At 32.3% G+C, this 17,560-nt stretch overlaps 3 protein-coding genes across 3 annotated transcripts; 1 reads left to right on the plus strand and 2 right to left on the minus strand.

Annotated features, from left to right (window-relative positions):
* Positions 1 to 321: 321 nt before the first annotated feature.
* LOC111687215 lies at positions 322 to 11,077 on the plus strand. Its single transcript, XM_023449638.2, has 9 exons — positions 322 to 722; positions 5,079 to 5,474; positions 5,536 to 5,725; positions 8,824 to 9,067; positions 9,128 to 9,308; positions 9,371 to 9,584; positions 9,640 to 9,885; positions 9,943 to 10,688; positions 10,745 to 11,077. Exons 1-9 carry the CDS (start codon positions 542 to 544, stop codon positions 10,972 to 10,974), a joined length of 2,628 nt encoding a protein of 875 aa, XP_023305406.2. The 5' UTR covers positions 322 to 541; the 3' UTR covers positions 10,975 to 11,077.
* A 1,854-nt stretch (positions 11,078 to 12,931) lies between these two features.
* Positions 12,932 to 14,386, minus strand: LOC111687218 (ubiquitin-like domain-containing CTD phosphatase 1). Its single transcript, XM_023449641.2, has 2 exons — positions 14,121 to 14,386; positions 12,932 to 14,043 (listed from the first exon to the last, which is right to left on the minus strand). The coding sequence occupies exons 1-2, from the start codon at positions 14,287 to 14,289 to the stop codon at positions 13,247 to 13,249; spliced, it is 966 nt and encodes a 321-aa protein (XP_023305409.1). The 5' UTR covers positions 14,290 to 14,386; the 3' UTR covers positions 12,932 to 13,246.
* Positions 14,387 to 16,177: 1,791 nt separating this feature from the next.
* LOC111687221 lies at positions 16,178 to 17,498 on the minus strand. The gene is made up of 2 exons (XM_023449645.2): positions 17,050 to 17,498; positions 16,178 to 16,943 (listed from the first exon to the last, which is right to left on the minus strand). Exons 1-2 carry the CDS (start codon positions 17,249 to 17,251, stop codon positions 16,345 to 16,347), a joined length of 801 nt encoding a protein of 266 aa, XP_023305413.2. The 5' UTR covers positions 17,252 to 17,498; the 3' UTR covers positions 16,178 to 16,344.
* Between the last annotated feature and the right edge of the window lie 62 nt (positions 17,499 to 17,560).

Raw genomic sequence — 17,560 nt, forward strand, 5'->3', positions numbered from 1 at the left:
TTTTAGGTAAACAATGCCTCATTCCTAATGAATACCAATTTACTATGAATGATTCATGTATCCATCCTCGTCTGTCTGTCTGTGTCGATTCAAATCGATTATCAGAAGATACCCGATATCTTTGAGATCCAATTTCCAATTTAAGTTATATGAATGCTCCAAAAAATAAAAATTATTGAAAATGGTCGCTAGATTTTTATAAAAATACCCCGTTCTAAAAACAAATCTTTAAAGAAAAAGTGTTTTCTCAAAAGCAAATACTTTTTATAATAAATTTCAAACATCAATAAAAATTTCCCAATTATAGTAAAGTGAATATTACGTGAAAAAAAATAAAAAAAAATCAAGTAAAATAAATAGAAAAAATATTTTAACATGCAAACAGTTTAAAAAAAATCTATGCTTTAAATATTTAGGTTTGCTAAATAACTAATGTAAATTGCAAAGAAAATAAAACAAAAAACTTAATAATAAAATATTTTTAACAAGTTTATGCGACAAAATTTTTATAATAAATAATTTAAAACCCTGTACTTGCACAATGACCCATCATCAAAATATTAATGTTGTTAAGTGGTTTGTAAATTCTAAAATCACAACAAATGTTTATTTAACAACAATTGCTACAACAACTACAAAAACAACAACAACAACAATAAAACCAACATTAAAAATATTTATAATATTTTTATTAACAATACAAATAAATTGGTTAAATTGCAGTAAGTATTCATTAAATATTTATTAATCAGTATGTGTATAGAAAATAAGTATGTATTAGAGTCGAGCATGGCCGACCATATGTTAGCCTACTCTAATGACTATGTTTAAAAAGTGTACCAATTTTAAAATAGTAAAGAATTTTACTTTATTTTAAAAATATATTTTAACAATTTGTTGCCAAAAAAGGTGATTTTCTGAAAGAGTGGTTATATGGGGTCAAAGGTTTATATGGTTCTATCAGTATAAATTTTGGTAGAGCAAGTCGTTTTCTGAAGGGAACTTTGTATGGGGGCTAGGGTCTAATGAGGCCCTGAAAACTAAAATCTGCCGATTTTTGTACAAGCTAAAAAGCTCTATTCGGGGTACGGTTTTATAGAAGCTAGTTGATATAATGGACCAAATTTATATATTTCCATTTCCTTGGGTAAAAAAGAGCTTGTACCAATTACTGGTCTAAAGTCAATAGCTAGGGCAATTCCAACATCAAGCGAAATTAATCTACTGATATACCGGAAGGTGACCATTCTTTTGATGTCATGAAAGACTGTATTAACTGGAAGGAAATCCTTATCAACTAATGACTCTTTTCAGTACATTCCTCAACTTCTTAAAGCTCGCGCAACTCCACTACTGAAATGGAACTGTTGTTTCGGCAACAGTACCTAGAGACATATTTCGTAGTGCGATATACCCAGCCAGTAAATCAGGATTCCTCTTTATGTCGAGATAATGTGAGAAATGATGAAGGAATTTCCAAAGTCAATTCGACCCCAATAATTGTCACTACAAGTTAAGTGGTAGACCTCAATCAAGACACATAGCATGAAACAATATCCGTTTAAGAAGGCAAGAACACCAGAGAACTTCCCTGAAGTAAGAGTTATACTAAATCAGTACTAGTCTCCTGTCGGGCAAAGGAGGCATTCCCTATCTTTCACCAACTAAGATCAGTTTCATTCTCTGACCGTAAGGAAAGATATACATACATTATGTCTACCTGAAAATTTTTCAATTTATACAGGAGCCCTACTAAGCGGTGAGTAAGAGATACTCAAGGGGTTGAGGTATCCATCATAGGTTGCTCTGTTACATTATCCAGTGACACTAGTTGAGATGGCAAAAGCATAGAATATAACAGTCCTTATACCAACATTCTCTCCCAGAGAATTTCGATTCACAGCCAGTCGGTAGATCCCAAAGAAATCTCAACCAACTGACCAGCCAGCCAGGACAAAACAAGACCTGCGGGCAACTGGCCAACCGTAGTGGCAGTCGACTATGTCAAATCATCCCAAAGAAAATCCGAGGATACTTTTGATATCACCGGTTTATAGTTCCGGCAGACTAGGTATTGGTAGCACCTCTTTTTGCGGGATATTGCAATAACACCAAGATGGATATTTGACCAAAGTAACATGCCCCAGGGAGAAGACGGACACGCAGACGAACAAAGCTTAGATTGATATGAAAATCAACTCAGCTTCCTGCACGTAATTCCTAATAATTTTCCAGTCAAGCTAACCTCAGACTTGCTCATTTTGAGGAGATTTAAAGTCATTATTTCATCAGGTCCACCTCATTGATCTTTGTGGTTCTACCCACCGTTTTAAACATTTTAATTTTTTACAATTAAGATCAGCCGATATGTGGGCTAGGAGGAATTTTTAATCGTTTTTAAACATTTCTTTCTGGGCCAAACTATAAGCTTGTGCCAAATTTCATCATAACGAGTCATAACGACGATTGGGCGTTATAACCCTTCCGACTAAGATGATGTAGAGTATAAATGCAATTGTTTGTCAGCTAGTAAATCATCATATAAATATTTTTTTTAACAAAACATCATATTGCGATAATAATTGATGAATAGAAAATATTATTATTTAAATTCTAACCAAATGTATTGTAAATCATTTAGTATGATTATTAGACTGACTTAAAAAAAAGTAAATAAATTTGAGAATATTGCTAATTATTCTGACTCTAGTGCAGATTCTTCTTTCTTAGCAAAACTAACACGAAGTACTTCCAAAAATATAACATTTATCACCACTTCAAAAGTAGTATTAAGTGAATTTCTCTTTCAAATAACTTTCAAAAAAAGATCATAAAAATGACTTCTTAAGAATGACTTCAGAAGTAGTGAATTTGAAATCAAACAAACATTACTTTCTCAGGTTTAAAATCAGTACCAACCTAGAAAATTTATACCAAATTTACCCTCACCCTAATGTTAAATATCAGCAAATTATTTATCGAAATTTTTTTGCAAAAGTACATAGGTAATTTTAATTATTTAACAATATTTGTTGGTTGTATTAAGAAATCTATTATTGTATTTTTTAGTTTTTTTTCAATAAATGATAATATAAGCTTGATAATTCTCTAATAAAGTTTTCGTTTGTATATTACATAAATATAATATTTATTATGGCTATTGTTTCTAACAAGAGGGATTTCCGTTCATGCAATCAATAAAAATTTAATAGATAAAAGAAAAATAATTGACATAATGAACTAAGGTTGAAGGTTAAATGTTAGGATTGTTAGCACTTAAATATTTATAGAATTTTACTTAAACTTAAAGCAATTGACATACATATTTATACCCTACACCATTATAGTGGGGAGGGTATTATAAGTTTTTGCTGATGTTTGTAACGCACAAAAACGACTCACAATCAATTTCGATTAAAACATGTCCGTCCTACTGTCCGCCCCGCTGTATATGTAAACTTTTCGCTCAAAGTATAAGCCGCAATTGTTAAGATATTTTGATAAAATTTGGATCATAACATAATTACGTCAAATATTCTAATTCTCTACAAATATAGGTATAAATAGCACAGCCGATTTAAGTAATGATCATAATAATCCTAGGCCCCATACAAACTTCTTTACGAAATGCCTTAAACGCCCAATATTGACTTATAACCATTAATATATGTTATATAAACATATCCGCCTTTTACTTTCTACTTCATTTGTAATTGAAAGAGTACTATTCCAAGAAAGTAATGACTTGTTGAGTAAGTACAAGTCATTACCAAATTCTTTTTCATTCCCCGACAGCCGATTTTACGATTTTACCGGAATGACGCGTATTATTCGGCCAATGGATGTCAACCCCAGCAACAACAACAATACAATACAGATTTTTTCTTGGATAGTACAACAACTTTAAAAGAATCATTATCACAAACTCAATACTTGACAAAATAAAAAAAATCCAGAATAGATAAGCAGCTTTCGGAAACAAAATCTAAACTAAACTGTGGACTAGTCCATAGAACAGTCTATTGTGTGTTAACTAGTCTATAGACGAGTCTATTAACTAGACTATTAACAACACTTTGGAGTAATTTATTATATAGTTTGTTTACATGCCTGTTGTCAAAATGATTCTGAGCCGATTGGTTTCTTTAAGGTGGGAATAGGACCAATATCATTGCACGTTACAAACATCAGCAAAAACCCAATCTACCCAACTAAAGTGGTGTAGAATATTAGTCTTTTCAGAAACAGTCTTTATATCTATTGAGTCCATTGACAATCTATTATATTGACTAGTCTATTGACTGGACTATGGATAAGTCTATGGGCTCATTCATAGTCGATTAACTAGTATATGGATTAGTCTATTAAGTAGTCTATTGAATCCATTGACTATCTATTATATTGACTAGTCTACTGAGTAGTCTAAGGTGTTTGACTAGAAATTGATTGGTCTTATCTATGGACTATTGACTAAACTATGAACTACGAACGAGTATATGGACTAGCCTATTCACAAATCTTCTTTTGTCTAATGTATAGACTAGTTTATTGACTGGACTATAGATGAGTTAATGGGCTAATATGTATATTGACTCGTCTATGGTCTGCTCTATTGGCTAGTAATTTAACTAATCTATGGACTATTGTATATGGACTAAGCTATTGAGTCCATTGAGCAGTGTCCATTCACTCAAAACGTACTTAAAAGCGCTAAAATTAAAAGGCGCTAAATCTAGCGCCAAAAACGCTAAATTGGCAACGCTATTGATTAGACTATGGACTGAGAAAAAGTCTATGGACTATAAACGAGAATAGAGACTAGAATATTGATTAATCCAACTATTAACTAAAATATGGAATAGTATATGGACCAGTCTATTATCAAGATTATATGCCAATGTATTAAATAATACACGAACTAGTCTATTCATTAGTCTGTCACTAATATATGTATTGAGTGAAAATTAAAAAAAAGGAAAATTTTCCGACATATTGTCATAAACAGTTAATAATTAATAACCATTTCCAAAATATCAAGAAACAAAATGTATACAAACTAATTAAACATAAATTTACAGATGCTCTGCTACTCAAATGTCCTCTATATCAAATGCATTTACAAAAAATTGTTGGTTTTCGACCACCACTCGAATATTTAACTGAACGTAATTTAATTTATGCACCAGCAAATAATTATAAAGATCGTAATCGAATAGCAAGAGATGGTTATTCTATAAACGATAATCAAATGGAAAATAATACAGCAGCAAATTTTGAAACTACAGTTAGTTCCATGTGCTGGAGAATTTGTAATGATGATGATGCCTGCATAGCCTATGTACATCTTTTGGATACACACGAATGTTACGGTTATTCGTATTTCGAAAGAATCGATAATTATATGGCAGTGGGCAATGAATTACCTTTAGTGGCTGATGGTGAAGCAATATTCTATGAAAAGACCTGTTTAAGAGGTAAATTTGGGTATTAATTATTTTCATTTATTTTCAACATTATACATATGTATGTTTTCAGTACCCGAAATGTGTAAGAATCGTTTGTGGACCTTGACAAAAATACCCGGAAATAGTTTAGTATTCCAGGGAAAGAAAACAATAAGCACTTTGGTCACGCGACGTGAATGTGCTGAGAAATGTTTATTTGAACACGAATTCTCATGTTTATCTGCATCGTTTGCTCCCTCCTATCGCAATAATCATGAACGGTAAGTTGAGAACTAAATAATTATTTTATTGGAATTTTAAAGATATTTATTATTATTGTTGTTGTTTATTGTGTTTATTTCATTTGAGTTTTGATTGCATTATAATTAAATGCTATTCCGTTAAATATGTAGTTTGAAAATTTGTTTATATTTTTGATTTAAAATCAAATTTCTTCTGCCTAATTATGATATCATTTTGTTGATGTATTATTGCTGTTGTTATTTTCTATAAATATTTGAATAATTTAGAACTGCAATGAAGTCATATGATATTTTTAGTTTAGATTTAAATACTTGCGCTTCAATTATTTGCTTATAAAAATATAATGGTTTGCAATTATTTATAAATAACGGACAATTAATGCATATTTAAATGTTAATAAATTAAAAATTGTTTGTCTGAAATATGACAGCTGGCTGTCTATTACTATAATTTGAAAACTTCTCTTAAGTTTGACTGATATTTGAATACTTGTATTCCTAGCCAGAATCTAGACCATTCGCAAAAGCTTATAACATTTAGGTATTTTTCTCTCGCCTAAATGATTTTTCAAAATGTTCTTTCTATAGAATTATATAGTTCTATTACAATCATCACTGTCGCTAGCTCAAGAACTTTCATTTCCATTCTCACTATAGCCATATTCAAGAGATCTCACATTCAGAAACATATCTCGCTAACTCAAAATCCTGTCGATACAGGAATTACTCTGACTCGATTTAGAGCTTTACATTAAGAGCTTTCCTACATAAATACGTTTGTGTAGCTCAAGAGCCTTCCCAGCAGTTCGACAAAGATTCAATGCATTTGAAAACAAGTAAAAAATTGCAGTCGTGCGAGGACGATCATATAATACCCTACACCATTTACAAAAATAAAATGTGATTTTGTTTTCATAATAAAGCATTTAAGTTGAATTGTATTTTGCCTCAGATATACTTAAAACATTTATTGTTGAGAAAAACTGTGGACATTTAAGTCAAATTTTAAAGGGTTTTTTATAGAGGCTAGGTTCTAATGAGAGCCTATAATTATAAAGTTTATGAAGTTCATCAAGGCTAGTATGGAACTTGGTTTTGCAGCTTTAAACATAATTATGAACTTAAAAGCCGTATATGACGGGTTCGGTTGTATGGGGACTAGGCAAAATAAAGGACCGATTCCAATAGGCATCGTCTAAGTTATCACGTGCCAAATGTCATTAAATTATCTCTAAAATTACAAGATTTACAAGAACTATTCAGGGGTTCAGTTGTATGGGGGCTAGGTGAAGCAATGGACCGATCTTAACCATTTTCAATAGGTTTTGTCCCTGGGACAATAGAAGATCGTTAAATTAACGTTAAATTATCTTTAAAATTGCGACCTGTAGGTTGATTAAAAGATTTACATGGACGAACGGACATAGCTAAATCGACTCTGAAATCGATTCTGAGCCGATTAGAATACTTTAAGGTGGATATAGGATCAATGTTATTGTGCATTACAAACATCAGCACAAAACCCGATATACGCTTCCCACTAATGTGGTGTATAATGACACTAATTTTCACTAACGTCTTAGCACATGGTTTGCTTTAAACGACGCTGAAGTTGTCACCTTAGTATCCATTTGGTAGCGAAAGCGGAGAACATTACTGAACCTTAAGTAATTCCCACTGGGCATATTACCTTGGTGTTATTGACATCCCGGGGTGTTATTGCAAACCTCCAGCTTTCTGGGGCTATAAACTGGAAATGTATCCTTGCCTTTGCCTTGGAATTATTTGTCATGGGGTCTAACCAGAGCACCAGATAGTCTGGTACTACGGGTGGCCAGTTACCCGACGGACTTATCCTGGCTGGTCAGTTGTTCGAGGTTCCTTAGGGGATCCACGTAGTGGCTATGATCGCGGGGAGAAAATGTTAGTTTATATCTAATAGATTGGATAATTCTCTCTTAGAATAGTTCTGTATACAAAGCGGCAGTTTGTGCTAGGAAATTGTCGGGTTAACGTTCAATGCTTGACTGTCATCCCGTAAAGTGATCTTTATGATCATGGGAATGATCATTAAGAGGTTAAGGAAGAATGATCATGAAAGATCCGGAAAGTCTCCATATATTGGAGATTAGTACTGATTTAGTATGCCTTTTTACGATTCGGGAAATTTCACGGTGCTGTTACCATTCCAACAGGATATATTCATGCTACGCGACTAATGGTCGGGGCAAATATTGGGAAATTCCTACATCTTTTGTTACATAGATCAGTTCAAAACAGACCAAATATGTCTCTAGGCACTGTTGTCAAAACACCACTACCATCCCAGAAGTGTAGTTGCGCAAGCTTAAAGAGGTTAAGGAATGCACTGGAATGGGTCATTAGATGATGGGGATTTCATTTTAAATAAGACAATCTTTAATGGCATTATAAGGATCAGCAACGGGGCTACTATGACAATAGATTAGATAGCTCGAGTACTTCAACAAAGTGCTTGTACATGTACATGTACAAAATTTGCCACCAGAGTTCTTTATTGAAGGATTCAGGGCGTGGTAGACTGTTCTCAAGTCTAGCAAGTGGATGAAAAAGACCAACGTGAAATAAGGCCGTCAAGCAGCTGTTCACGTAAAGCACTTGACATTCGTATCCCCAAGTAATCCCCCCGAGGGCATGTTAGCTTAATGAAGATTCGTTGCCGAAGTAACAGAAGCCAAGGTCTAATCGGGGTCTCTTCGATTCTACTTGACAGTTTCTAGGACAAGCAAATTATAAAATAGATTGCTAATCGGTGGCTAGGGACATTCACTCGATCTATAAAGAGAGTTGTCATACATGTTTTAGAAACTAAATTTAATAGACGTAGTGAGTGCAATGTGTCTTACTGAGGATCTAAAATTATTGGATCTTAATTCAACGAAAGCCTGGCAATAATAGAAAAAGTTTAACCTCGTTGTCGCCATATTGAATCTGATCAATATTTGAAATTTTTTAAGAATCTATACTGTTATTTTAAATGTTTTTCTATACAAAAACCCATTTAACACTTATTCCCCTTTTAATAAAACTATTGAAAAGAATCAAATTAACTTTGCAATTTTTTTTATTGCTTCCAGATTTAATCAGGATAAAAGTTTAGCAGCACGACAACATCAAACGACATTGGGTCGTTGTATCTTAAGTGATAAAGATAAAATGATACAACCAGATGCATTTCGAGCTGCGCCCTATGATGAGGAGTACATAGAGAATCAATGTTATGAGAGACCTGTAGAAAATGATCATTGCTCATATGAACTGTATGCAAATAGTACATTTTTGTATGCAGAGTCTAAAATATCGGGTCTAAATCAGAAGGAGGTAAGAGGAAAACTCTGCAAAAAGACCTTACAAAATTAAACTTCTAATATTTGTCTATAGTGTCAATCGTATTGTTCGCATGAGACTAGATTTTATTGTCAAGGAGTTTCATTTTACTATGAAAATGATATACAAAGATCAGAATGTCTATTGCACTCGGAAGACATTATATCGATGGGTCCAAGAAGTTTAAAACTAAGAGAGAATTCGGTCTACATGAGAAGAGTAAAATGTTTAGATGGTAAACGAGTTTGAAACTATAAATATTTTGAGGGTCAAATTTTAATTTCATTTATATTTTAGTACAAGTTGTTTGCACTCAAGACGATATGTCGATACGTTATACACCTAAAGATTGGTTTCAGGGGAAAATGTATGTTAGCATGCATTCAAAAGAGTGTATGATTCAAGGAAATGGTACTAAAAGTACGGTGCTAAAATTGAAAATCGGTAATGAAGCCAAAGAAAATAAATGTGGTATACTAAGAGCTTATGAAGTAACTAAAGAATATAGAAGGTAATAAATTTATAATTTTTAAAAAAAATTGTTAGGAAAATCTTTTCCTTTTCAGAATTTTCATTTCAACTTTGGTGGTTATACAAAATAATCCCAATGTACAAACCCAGGGAGATCGTCTAATAAAAGTTGGTTGCATTATGAGTAATGTTACTTTAAAGGAAACACGTAAAGACGATAGTGTGGATATTAAGTTAGATGTAACTGAACCAAAGGATAATGCTTATTCCAATGATGACGTTACGGAAGATACAATGCCCAATGCCATAGCTCTAGAATCTTCTTTGGAATTTACTCAAAGGTTAAAAAGAAACTGACAATATTTAATATATTCTAATTTGTAAATTATCTATTACAGTTTTTTGCCTAATGAAGGTTCTTTACATTACAATGCCAGCGATTTTCACCCAATGCCCAAGATAACTTTACAAATTATAGATTTAGCTCATGATCATCAAACCAACGATGTTCAAATTGGTCAAAGTTTAGAATTACAAATAGTGGCAGAATATACACAACAGCAACTGAGAGAATTTGCAACACTCGAAATGCCACCACTACCAGATTTTAGAGCCACTTCCCTGATAGCCAAAACATTAGATAATCAAAACTTTGTACATTTATTAGATGCCCGCGGTTGTCCCACAGATGCTAGTGTCTTTCCAGGTTTAGAACGTTTACGTACGCCAACGCGTAATATATTGAGAGCTAGATTTCATGCCTTTAAGTTTGCCGGCACATCTATGGTTAACTTTGATGTTAAAATACATTTTTGTACTAATCGCTGTCCAGATGATAATTGTCTAAGTTCTACCAATAATGCCAATTGGTATCCTATTATAACGGAAACTCCCACTAGACAGAAAAGACAAATTACCAACGATCAGCAATTGCAACAATTTAAAATACAAAATCCTATATACATATCGACCGTAATGGATGTTAATGATGATTTAACAGACAAAGAAAATTTAGAACCATTAATAGAGAATAAAACCGATGTTATACCATTAAATTTCAATTTAAATGTAAGAGGACCAGATAATACAAATAAAAATAGTTTTATTTATGGTGAACGAGGTATACTCCTAATTGCTGGTATAGGTAAGTTAAAAGAGATATCTATTTAAAGTTTACCTTAATTAATATCTTAATTTCAGATGATCAACTACATTTGGACAGCATTTGTGTTAATCAAAGTCTTCTAATAGCTTTACTAATATTTTGGCTTATATTTCAAATAATTTTAATGTTTAGCTGTTGTTATGTCATACAAAAATATAAACGTTTAGCTTTGATGGACGATGAAAGGCGTAAGATTCAAGAAAGTTTAGAATATTTAGAAGGTAGACGTGTACACTGGGCTGATCAGGGTGGTTATACACTGTAGTACTGGATGTTTGGTGATAATATTTTATAGAATAGTATGTTTTTTTATTATTGTAAATTTATTTAATATGTTTATGTAAAATAAATTGTATCTTAAAATTACAGTATTAATGATTACTTAAGAAGGATTTTGTTATTAGAATCTATTACTTTATGAAAAGTAAGTGTCAGGGTCAAATGAGGCCCTATAATTAAAAAGTTCATGAGGGTCATCAAGGCTAGAACAGAACATGTAAGAAGTTATAGTCGGGCGAGGCCGACCATATAAAATCCTACACCTGTATACGAATAAAATGTGATTTATTTAAGTAAAATTATGATGAGGGCTTTTTATAGGAGCTAGGGTCAAATGAGGCCCTATAATTATAAAGTTTATGAGGGTTATCAACGCTAGTATATAACTTGGTTTTGCAGCTTTTTATAGAGATAGGAGTATATTAAACATAGCTATGAACTTAAAAGCCTTATTTGGCGGGTTCAGTTGTATAGGGCCTAGGTGAAATAATGGACCGATGTTAACTATTTCCAACAGGCTTCATCTACGGTATTATAGAAAATAATGTGTTAAATTTCATTGAATTATCTCCAAAATTGCGACATGTAGTTTGATTACAAGGTTTACGAGTTCTATTCGGGGGTTCAGTTGTATGGGGGCTAGGGGAAATAATGGACCAATGTTAACCATTCTCAATAGGCTTCGTCCCTAGGATAATAGAAGATCATGTACCAAATATCATTAAATTATCATTAAAATTGCGACCTGTAGTTTGATTGCAAGGTTTACATGGACGGACGGACATAGCTAAATCGACTCAGAAAATGATTCTAAAGATAGGTGCTGCCAATACATCTAGTCGGCCGGGACCATAAATTTGTGTTTATAGTCTACTGCCTGGCATAGTCCTTGCATAGATTGAAAAGAGGTCTAACCAGAGAACCACATAATCTGGTACTACGGGTGGACCGTTTGCCCGCAGGACTATGTCCTGGCTAGTCAGTTGGTTGAGCTTCCTTCGGGATCCACGTAGTGGCTGTGGTTAAAACCAAAATTAGTGGAAAGAGTGAGTTCCGGTAAAGTCAATATTTCGGAATAAGTTCGGTGCTGTTGACTAAGCGTTGGAAATGAGTTGATATTAATTGTATATATACAGGACGAATATGGGGTATACGTATAATGAATGTGTCTTATGTTTTTTTCTTATGAATGTTTCGGATAAATGAGATGTGTGCTGGGTTATATGATGATGGATGAAAGATATTTTCCTTCCTTGTCCAGATATGTTCAGAGTATACTCTGTTCATATCAGAATTACCACAGTGTGTCCCTGTGAGTAAAAACAAAGTCTCTGCTTATTTGATGGATTCGTTCTTCGGTCTACCGGTAGATGCTGTTGCCAAATCAACAGAGGGCATCCCATCTGCGTGGTTGTAAACGCAACCTGCGTGTAAGATATACAAAGGGACAGTAGTGAGTTGTTTACTTTTTACTGACCCAGTGGTTGAAAAAGTACCAACGTGAGATAGGGTAACATGCCAGGTACTTACGTAAAGCACTTCGACTTCATGTGCGTTACTAACATCAGCTTTCAGATTCATCGCATAATGTAAGAACGAAGAAGGAATCAATTGATTTAAACATAGAATTTATGGGAGTATATAGAAGTCATTTTGGTCATTAAGACAATATACAATCGGGAGATATGGAGGGAATTAAAGCCAATTAAGTTATCGACGATTTGTGTACATTATATGATAAATAAGTCTATATCGACTCTTAGATAATTTATAAATAAACTATTATTACAAAAAAATAAACATATATAAATAAATATTAATTAAATATGTAATAAATTTTTCTTTTTATTTTCTTTTACCTGAGTTGTATTTGAAAATTGAACATAAAATGTTAATTTTCAATTGATGTTATCTTGATTGAAGAACAGATGAAATGATGATTATTCAGGCACAATGGACATATGTTTTTTAGTGTAATGTTGATGATGATGAAGTTTATGTGACGAGTTTATATATTATTAAAAGTTTTTTTTTTTTGGAAAATTTGTGGCAATTCATTAAGAGCACTTGTATTTAAAAAATATTACTTCATAAATGTATAAATAAATTACGGAAGTCTTTACGTTAATTTTAAGCAAATTAAATTAAAAAAATAAACACAAAAAACACATTGACACTGCATTCAAAGTAATCACACGAAATTCAACACGATATACGAACCCGAAAAACACTGACTAAACGTTTACGATATAACGAATTTATTTACGCGGATCATAATGTTCCCATTTACGATGATTAAGCTTGGTAAAATCTTTGCAATTCAAAGCTATATCTTTTAAATACTTGGAAAGTTTAAGTAGTTCTTTATCGGTGCTACGATTTAAATGCGCCTGACGAAATGGTCTTATACGTAGACCAGATCGAGGATTCATTAGGAAATTACGACGTATGTCGTCAAACATTATGGTATTGGCTGCTGAATACTGAGGATACAGACCCCATATAACACCCAAAGGTTTAACGTCTATAACACCTCTGTCGGGTGTATGAACCGATATCATGGCATTGGAGTCCAGATAAAACATTATTTTATAATTGGCATGTGTACTTACACCAAGTAGACGCATTTTCTCCTCAATCCAACGCATGCCAGTGGCAGACCATATAACTATGTCATAGTACTCGTAGGCACATGTTAGGAATTCATGTAAGTATGGACGCATAAGCTCCGCACCCGATTCTGCCGACGAACGATGATCGAACAGTGTGTAATCAATGTCAAGTACTAATAAATGCTTATCTGGTCTAGGAGGATTTAACTCTGTTATTTTATACTCTTTAATGCGTTTCTCTACTTTAGCCAAATATATTGAAGAATTCTCCACAGTCTCCTCTTCGGTTTCATTCTCATCTAAATCATCGATTATTTCGCCCAAATCTTCGGGCTTTTGACAGGCATCCTCAATATCAGCCTCCGTGGAACCGACCATCATTAATTTAAAATTTGGTTTTAATTCTAAATTACCCAATTTTAAAGAGTCTTCTGCAAGTTTGCCTACAAAAATGCATATTGATTTGCAGTATTTTTTTAGTTTTTCTTATAATTTCATATATTTACGCATATTTTCTTACCTTTGTACTTTAAATTTAAAAGTTTTTGGCGCTCCGGACGCACTTGTGTCTTTTTAAAGATTTCATGCCGCAGCACAGCCACTGTATCTTGATTGGTCAAATCTGTTATGGGATATTCCTTTGCACTCCATTTAACCACTATTGTTATTTCTTTAATATCACTACTCATTTTCACTTTTTTATACTTTTCTTTGATAGTTTTTATATAAATATTTCTAAATTTGCAAATAAACAAATTATTTTTGCAAGCAAACAAATTGTGCAAAAATACAAAACTACCGTAAACCAGATCCCTGCGCCGACAAATATTAACGGCGGCGGCGACTGACACTAAATATGTCGGCGGCGACTTAAAATCGACTGTAAGCCGGTTAAGTTTTCAACTACGTTTAGTTTTTAAATTTTCAACGATTTTAACCCTTTCCGTGGTTTTGTCGAATATATTCGACTCTGTTTTTAAGCACTTTTTGGGTATAATATTTAACTTTAGTTTTAATTTTTTCTTTTAGATTAAAATGAAGACTTTATTATATTTATAATTGAGATTTTTAAAGATCTTCCGTATATTAAAAGTATTTAAAGATTTTAAGAAATTGTCACTTATGACTACTTTTTAAAAAGTGCTTTTTAACAACGTTTAAAAAACAGCTTCATTTAATGGCCAAAAAATTTGTATTTTAGGAGATCGGACTATGCAGATTTAAATTGTATTGAATGAAGTTTAAGAAGACATTTTACAAAAAAAATCATAAAAAATATTGGTGATACTTTTTAATTTAATTAAAATTTGACCTTTTATAACTCACTAGGGAAAACTCAAATGCAAAAAATATTATTTTTCCCTGATTCACATTACCCAAATTATTTTAAATATAAGTTTTCAAGTTTTTTTCTAGATATAAATTATTTTTGACCCTGAAAGGGTTAAATAAAAACGGAATCCGAGAGATCAGAAAGTGGGATTTTGGAAGCAAATATATTGTTTATAACAGCAATATAAATAAGAAACTTAACGATTTTGATCATTCTAACTACAATGATTTTCCAGATATACAATTTCATGTTTCGATTTCAATATCATAGAAAACTCAAAAAGTACCAGTTGGAGTCATTCTCCAACTTAAACTATGAACTTAAAAGCCCTATTATTCCGTTTCAGTTGTATGGGGGCTAGGTGAAATAATGAACCGATGTTAACCATTTTCAACAGGCTCCGGTTACAGAGAAGATCGTGTGCCAAAAACCTGTAGTTTGATTACAAGGTTTACAAGCCCTATTCGGGGGTTCAGATGTATGGGAGCTAGGTGAGAAAATGGACCGATGTTAACCATTTTCAATAGACTTCGTCTCTGGTACCATAGAAGATCGTGTGCCAAATTTCATTGAATTATCTTCAAAATTGCGACCTGTAGTTTGATTACAAGGTTTACAAGCCCTATTTAGTTATATCCTCTAGGTCCGTGAAGACAATCTCTACAAAGTTATAAATTTGTATAAAAGGCGGCTTAACAATTGTTTCTTGTAAATATTCGACCACCATAGTGTTTGGAGACAACAAGAGCTTCACTGAAAGGCACAACAGACAGACATCGGGCTCTATCATGGGTGTATGGTAGTGATTCTGTCTCTCATCCATATTATTAGTTCAGCTTTTGTTGCGTCGAATGGTTTTGCTTTTCTCAGGTTAACTGCCTCGATCTCCCTTCCATTAATCTTAAAAATCAACATAAAGAAGCACTTGTATTTATTTACAAATTGTTTAACTAAATATTTACAAAATTCAAAATACAAATTTACATTTAATCTAGTTGATCAGGGTTAATGGAAATGATTGGTAACTTTTGGCAAGGATTATTATGTACATAAATGAAGAAATAAAACTTCACAAATGATGAAGCACAGAAAACTGATATATAAAGTTAATTAAACCTATGGACTTGTTATAATAAAACAATTAATTAATGACGATGTTAAATTATTTACAAATAACATAACTGAATATTTACAAAATTCACAACATTTTATAAAAAAGATAAATAATAAAATAAAACAATAAGTAAAGGTTACAAAATCTAAGGACTTGTAAAAAGTTAAAGACAAATTTAATTTCTTACAAATCCTGAAAGACTAAATTTTTCTTATTTGAAAATATAAAAGATATTTACATAAATATTTTACAAATAACATAAAATATATAAAATATCGTCTACAAATATCTATTAATTTATTCAAAGCGTTTTAATAATCTACGCTTTTTACCCGGCAGAGAAGTTCGCGGTGTACCCAACTCATCTGCAGCGGGTCTTTTTCTATTTTCCGTTTGTGTTACTGCAGGAGCCGGCGGTATATATCCTACTCGAATAAAAGGTGTTGAAGCATGTACCTGTGTTGGTAACATGGGTGTATCAAACATTGAAACATTGTTAACAACCGGTAAAGGTGGTGTAACTTGTCTGGGTATCACCGGTGGAGCGATTAGTTCTGTATTAAGAGATGCTTTCTTATAGTTTCTCTTAGCGCTGGTATTTTTTAATCTTTTAGTTTTATTTGTTGTATTTGATTCACTGTTTTGTTTAGCTAATCTCTTGTTAGCATTATAACGCTCTTTAGCTAGTTGCATATTTGTTTTAAGCTTCTTTATAAACTCTTTCTTATCCACCAATTTTAAGTGGCCTATAAATCCTCGTCCTGTTTTATTTATTATATCGTTAGATTCTCTTAAAGCTATTATATGTTTTTTGATGAGGCCTACCCTAGCATGGGATAATGATTCCAGATTGTAATTGTTCAATATAAAACTATAGATCTGTTTTATAGTAACGCCTGTGTGGGAGATGTGAGATTTGAAATATTGCGTAAAATTCCTCTATACAGAAAACTTTACGATAGTTTTCTATATAAGAATATCTTGTTAAGGACTTTGACTTACCTTTTGCCGTATGTAATTCAATTAATGCCTCATCTACCATCTGAGTGGTTTTCTTTAATTTTCTTTTAATTACCACACCTATATTTGATGCTGCTGTTTCTTCATCCAATTGCAGATCCGAGGTTGTTAAAGAAGTTGGCATTTTTTTGCGCGAATTAAATGTAAAACTTATAAAGAATTTCTTATTTACTTTTCTTGGCATATAAACATCGAGAAGATATTTAATAGTAAAACAATTCCACAATGATTAAGTTTTTCTAGTTTCTTTCAACGTTTACTTTCGTGAGAGGCATTTATAATAACGGTATATTATAGATTTTTTATTCATTCATCTTATAATTCGCCTCGATCTTAGAGTTGTATTTTAGTGTGATACTGCCATATTTCTTTATCTTGCATGATTATGGTTTTGCCATAGTTGGCCTTTTAGTTTAACTAAAATAAACATTTTTTAATGTCTTTATTCCAAAAACCTTTTTTTAGTTGTTATTGTAGTAATTTGTTTATATTT

Source organism: Lucilia cuprina, chromosome 4 (genome assembly GCF_022045245.1).
Source record: "Lucilia cuprina isolate Lc7/37 chromosome 4, ASM2204524v1, whole genome shotgun sequence".
Lineage (NCBI taxonomy): Eukaryota > Metazoa > Arthropoda > Insecta > Diptera > Calliphoridae > Lucilia > Lucilia cuprina.

Bases quoted from the DNA above. Each gene is read 5' to 3' on its own strand.
- LOC111687218 (XM_023449641.2), bottom strand. From the start codon at position 14,289: ATGAGTAGTGATATTAAAGAAATAACAATAGTGGTTAAATGGAGTGCA. The intron at 14,044-14,120 runs GTAAGAAAATAT...GCATTTTTGTAG, and splicing joins TTTAAATTTAAAGTACAAAG to GCAAACTTGCAGAAGACTCT.
- LOC111687221 (XM_023449645.2), bottom strand. From the start codon at position 17,251: ATGCCAAGAAAAGTAAATAAGAAATTCTTTATAAGTTTTACATTTAAT. The intron at 16,944-17,049 runs GTAAGTCAAAGT...TCTCCCACACAG, and splicing joins TGAATTACATACGGCAAAAG to GCGTTACTATAAAACAGATC.
- LOC111687215 (XM_023449638.2), top strand. From the start codon at position 542: ATGACCCATCATCAAAATATTAATGTTGTTAAGTGGTTTGTAAATTCT. The intron at 5,475-5,535 runs GTAAATTTGGGT...GTATGTTTTCAG, and splicing joins TGAAAAGACCTGTTTAAGAG to TACCCGAAATGTGTAAGAAT. The intron at 9,886-9,942 runs GTTAAAAAGAAA...TATCTATTACAG, and splicing joins TCTTTGGAATTTACTCAAAG to TTTTTTGCCTAATGAAGGTT.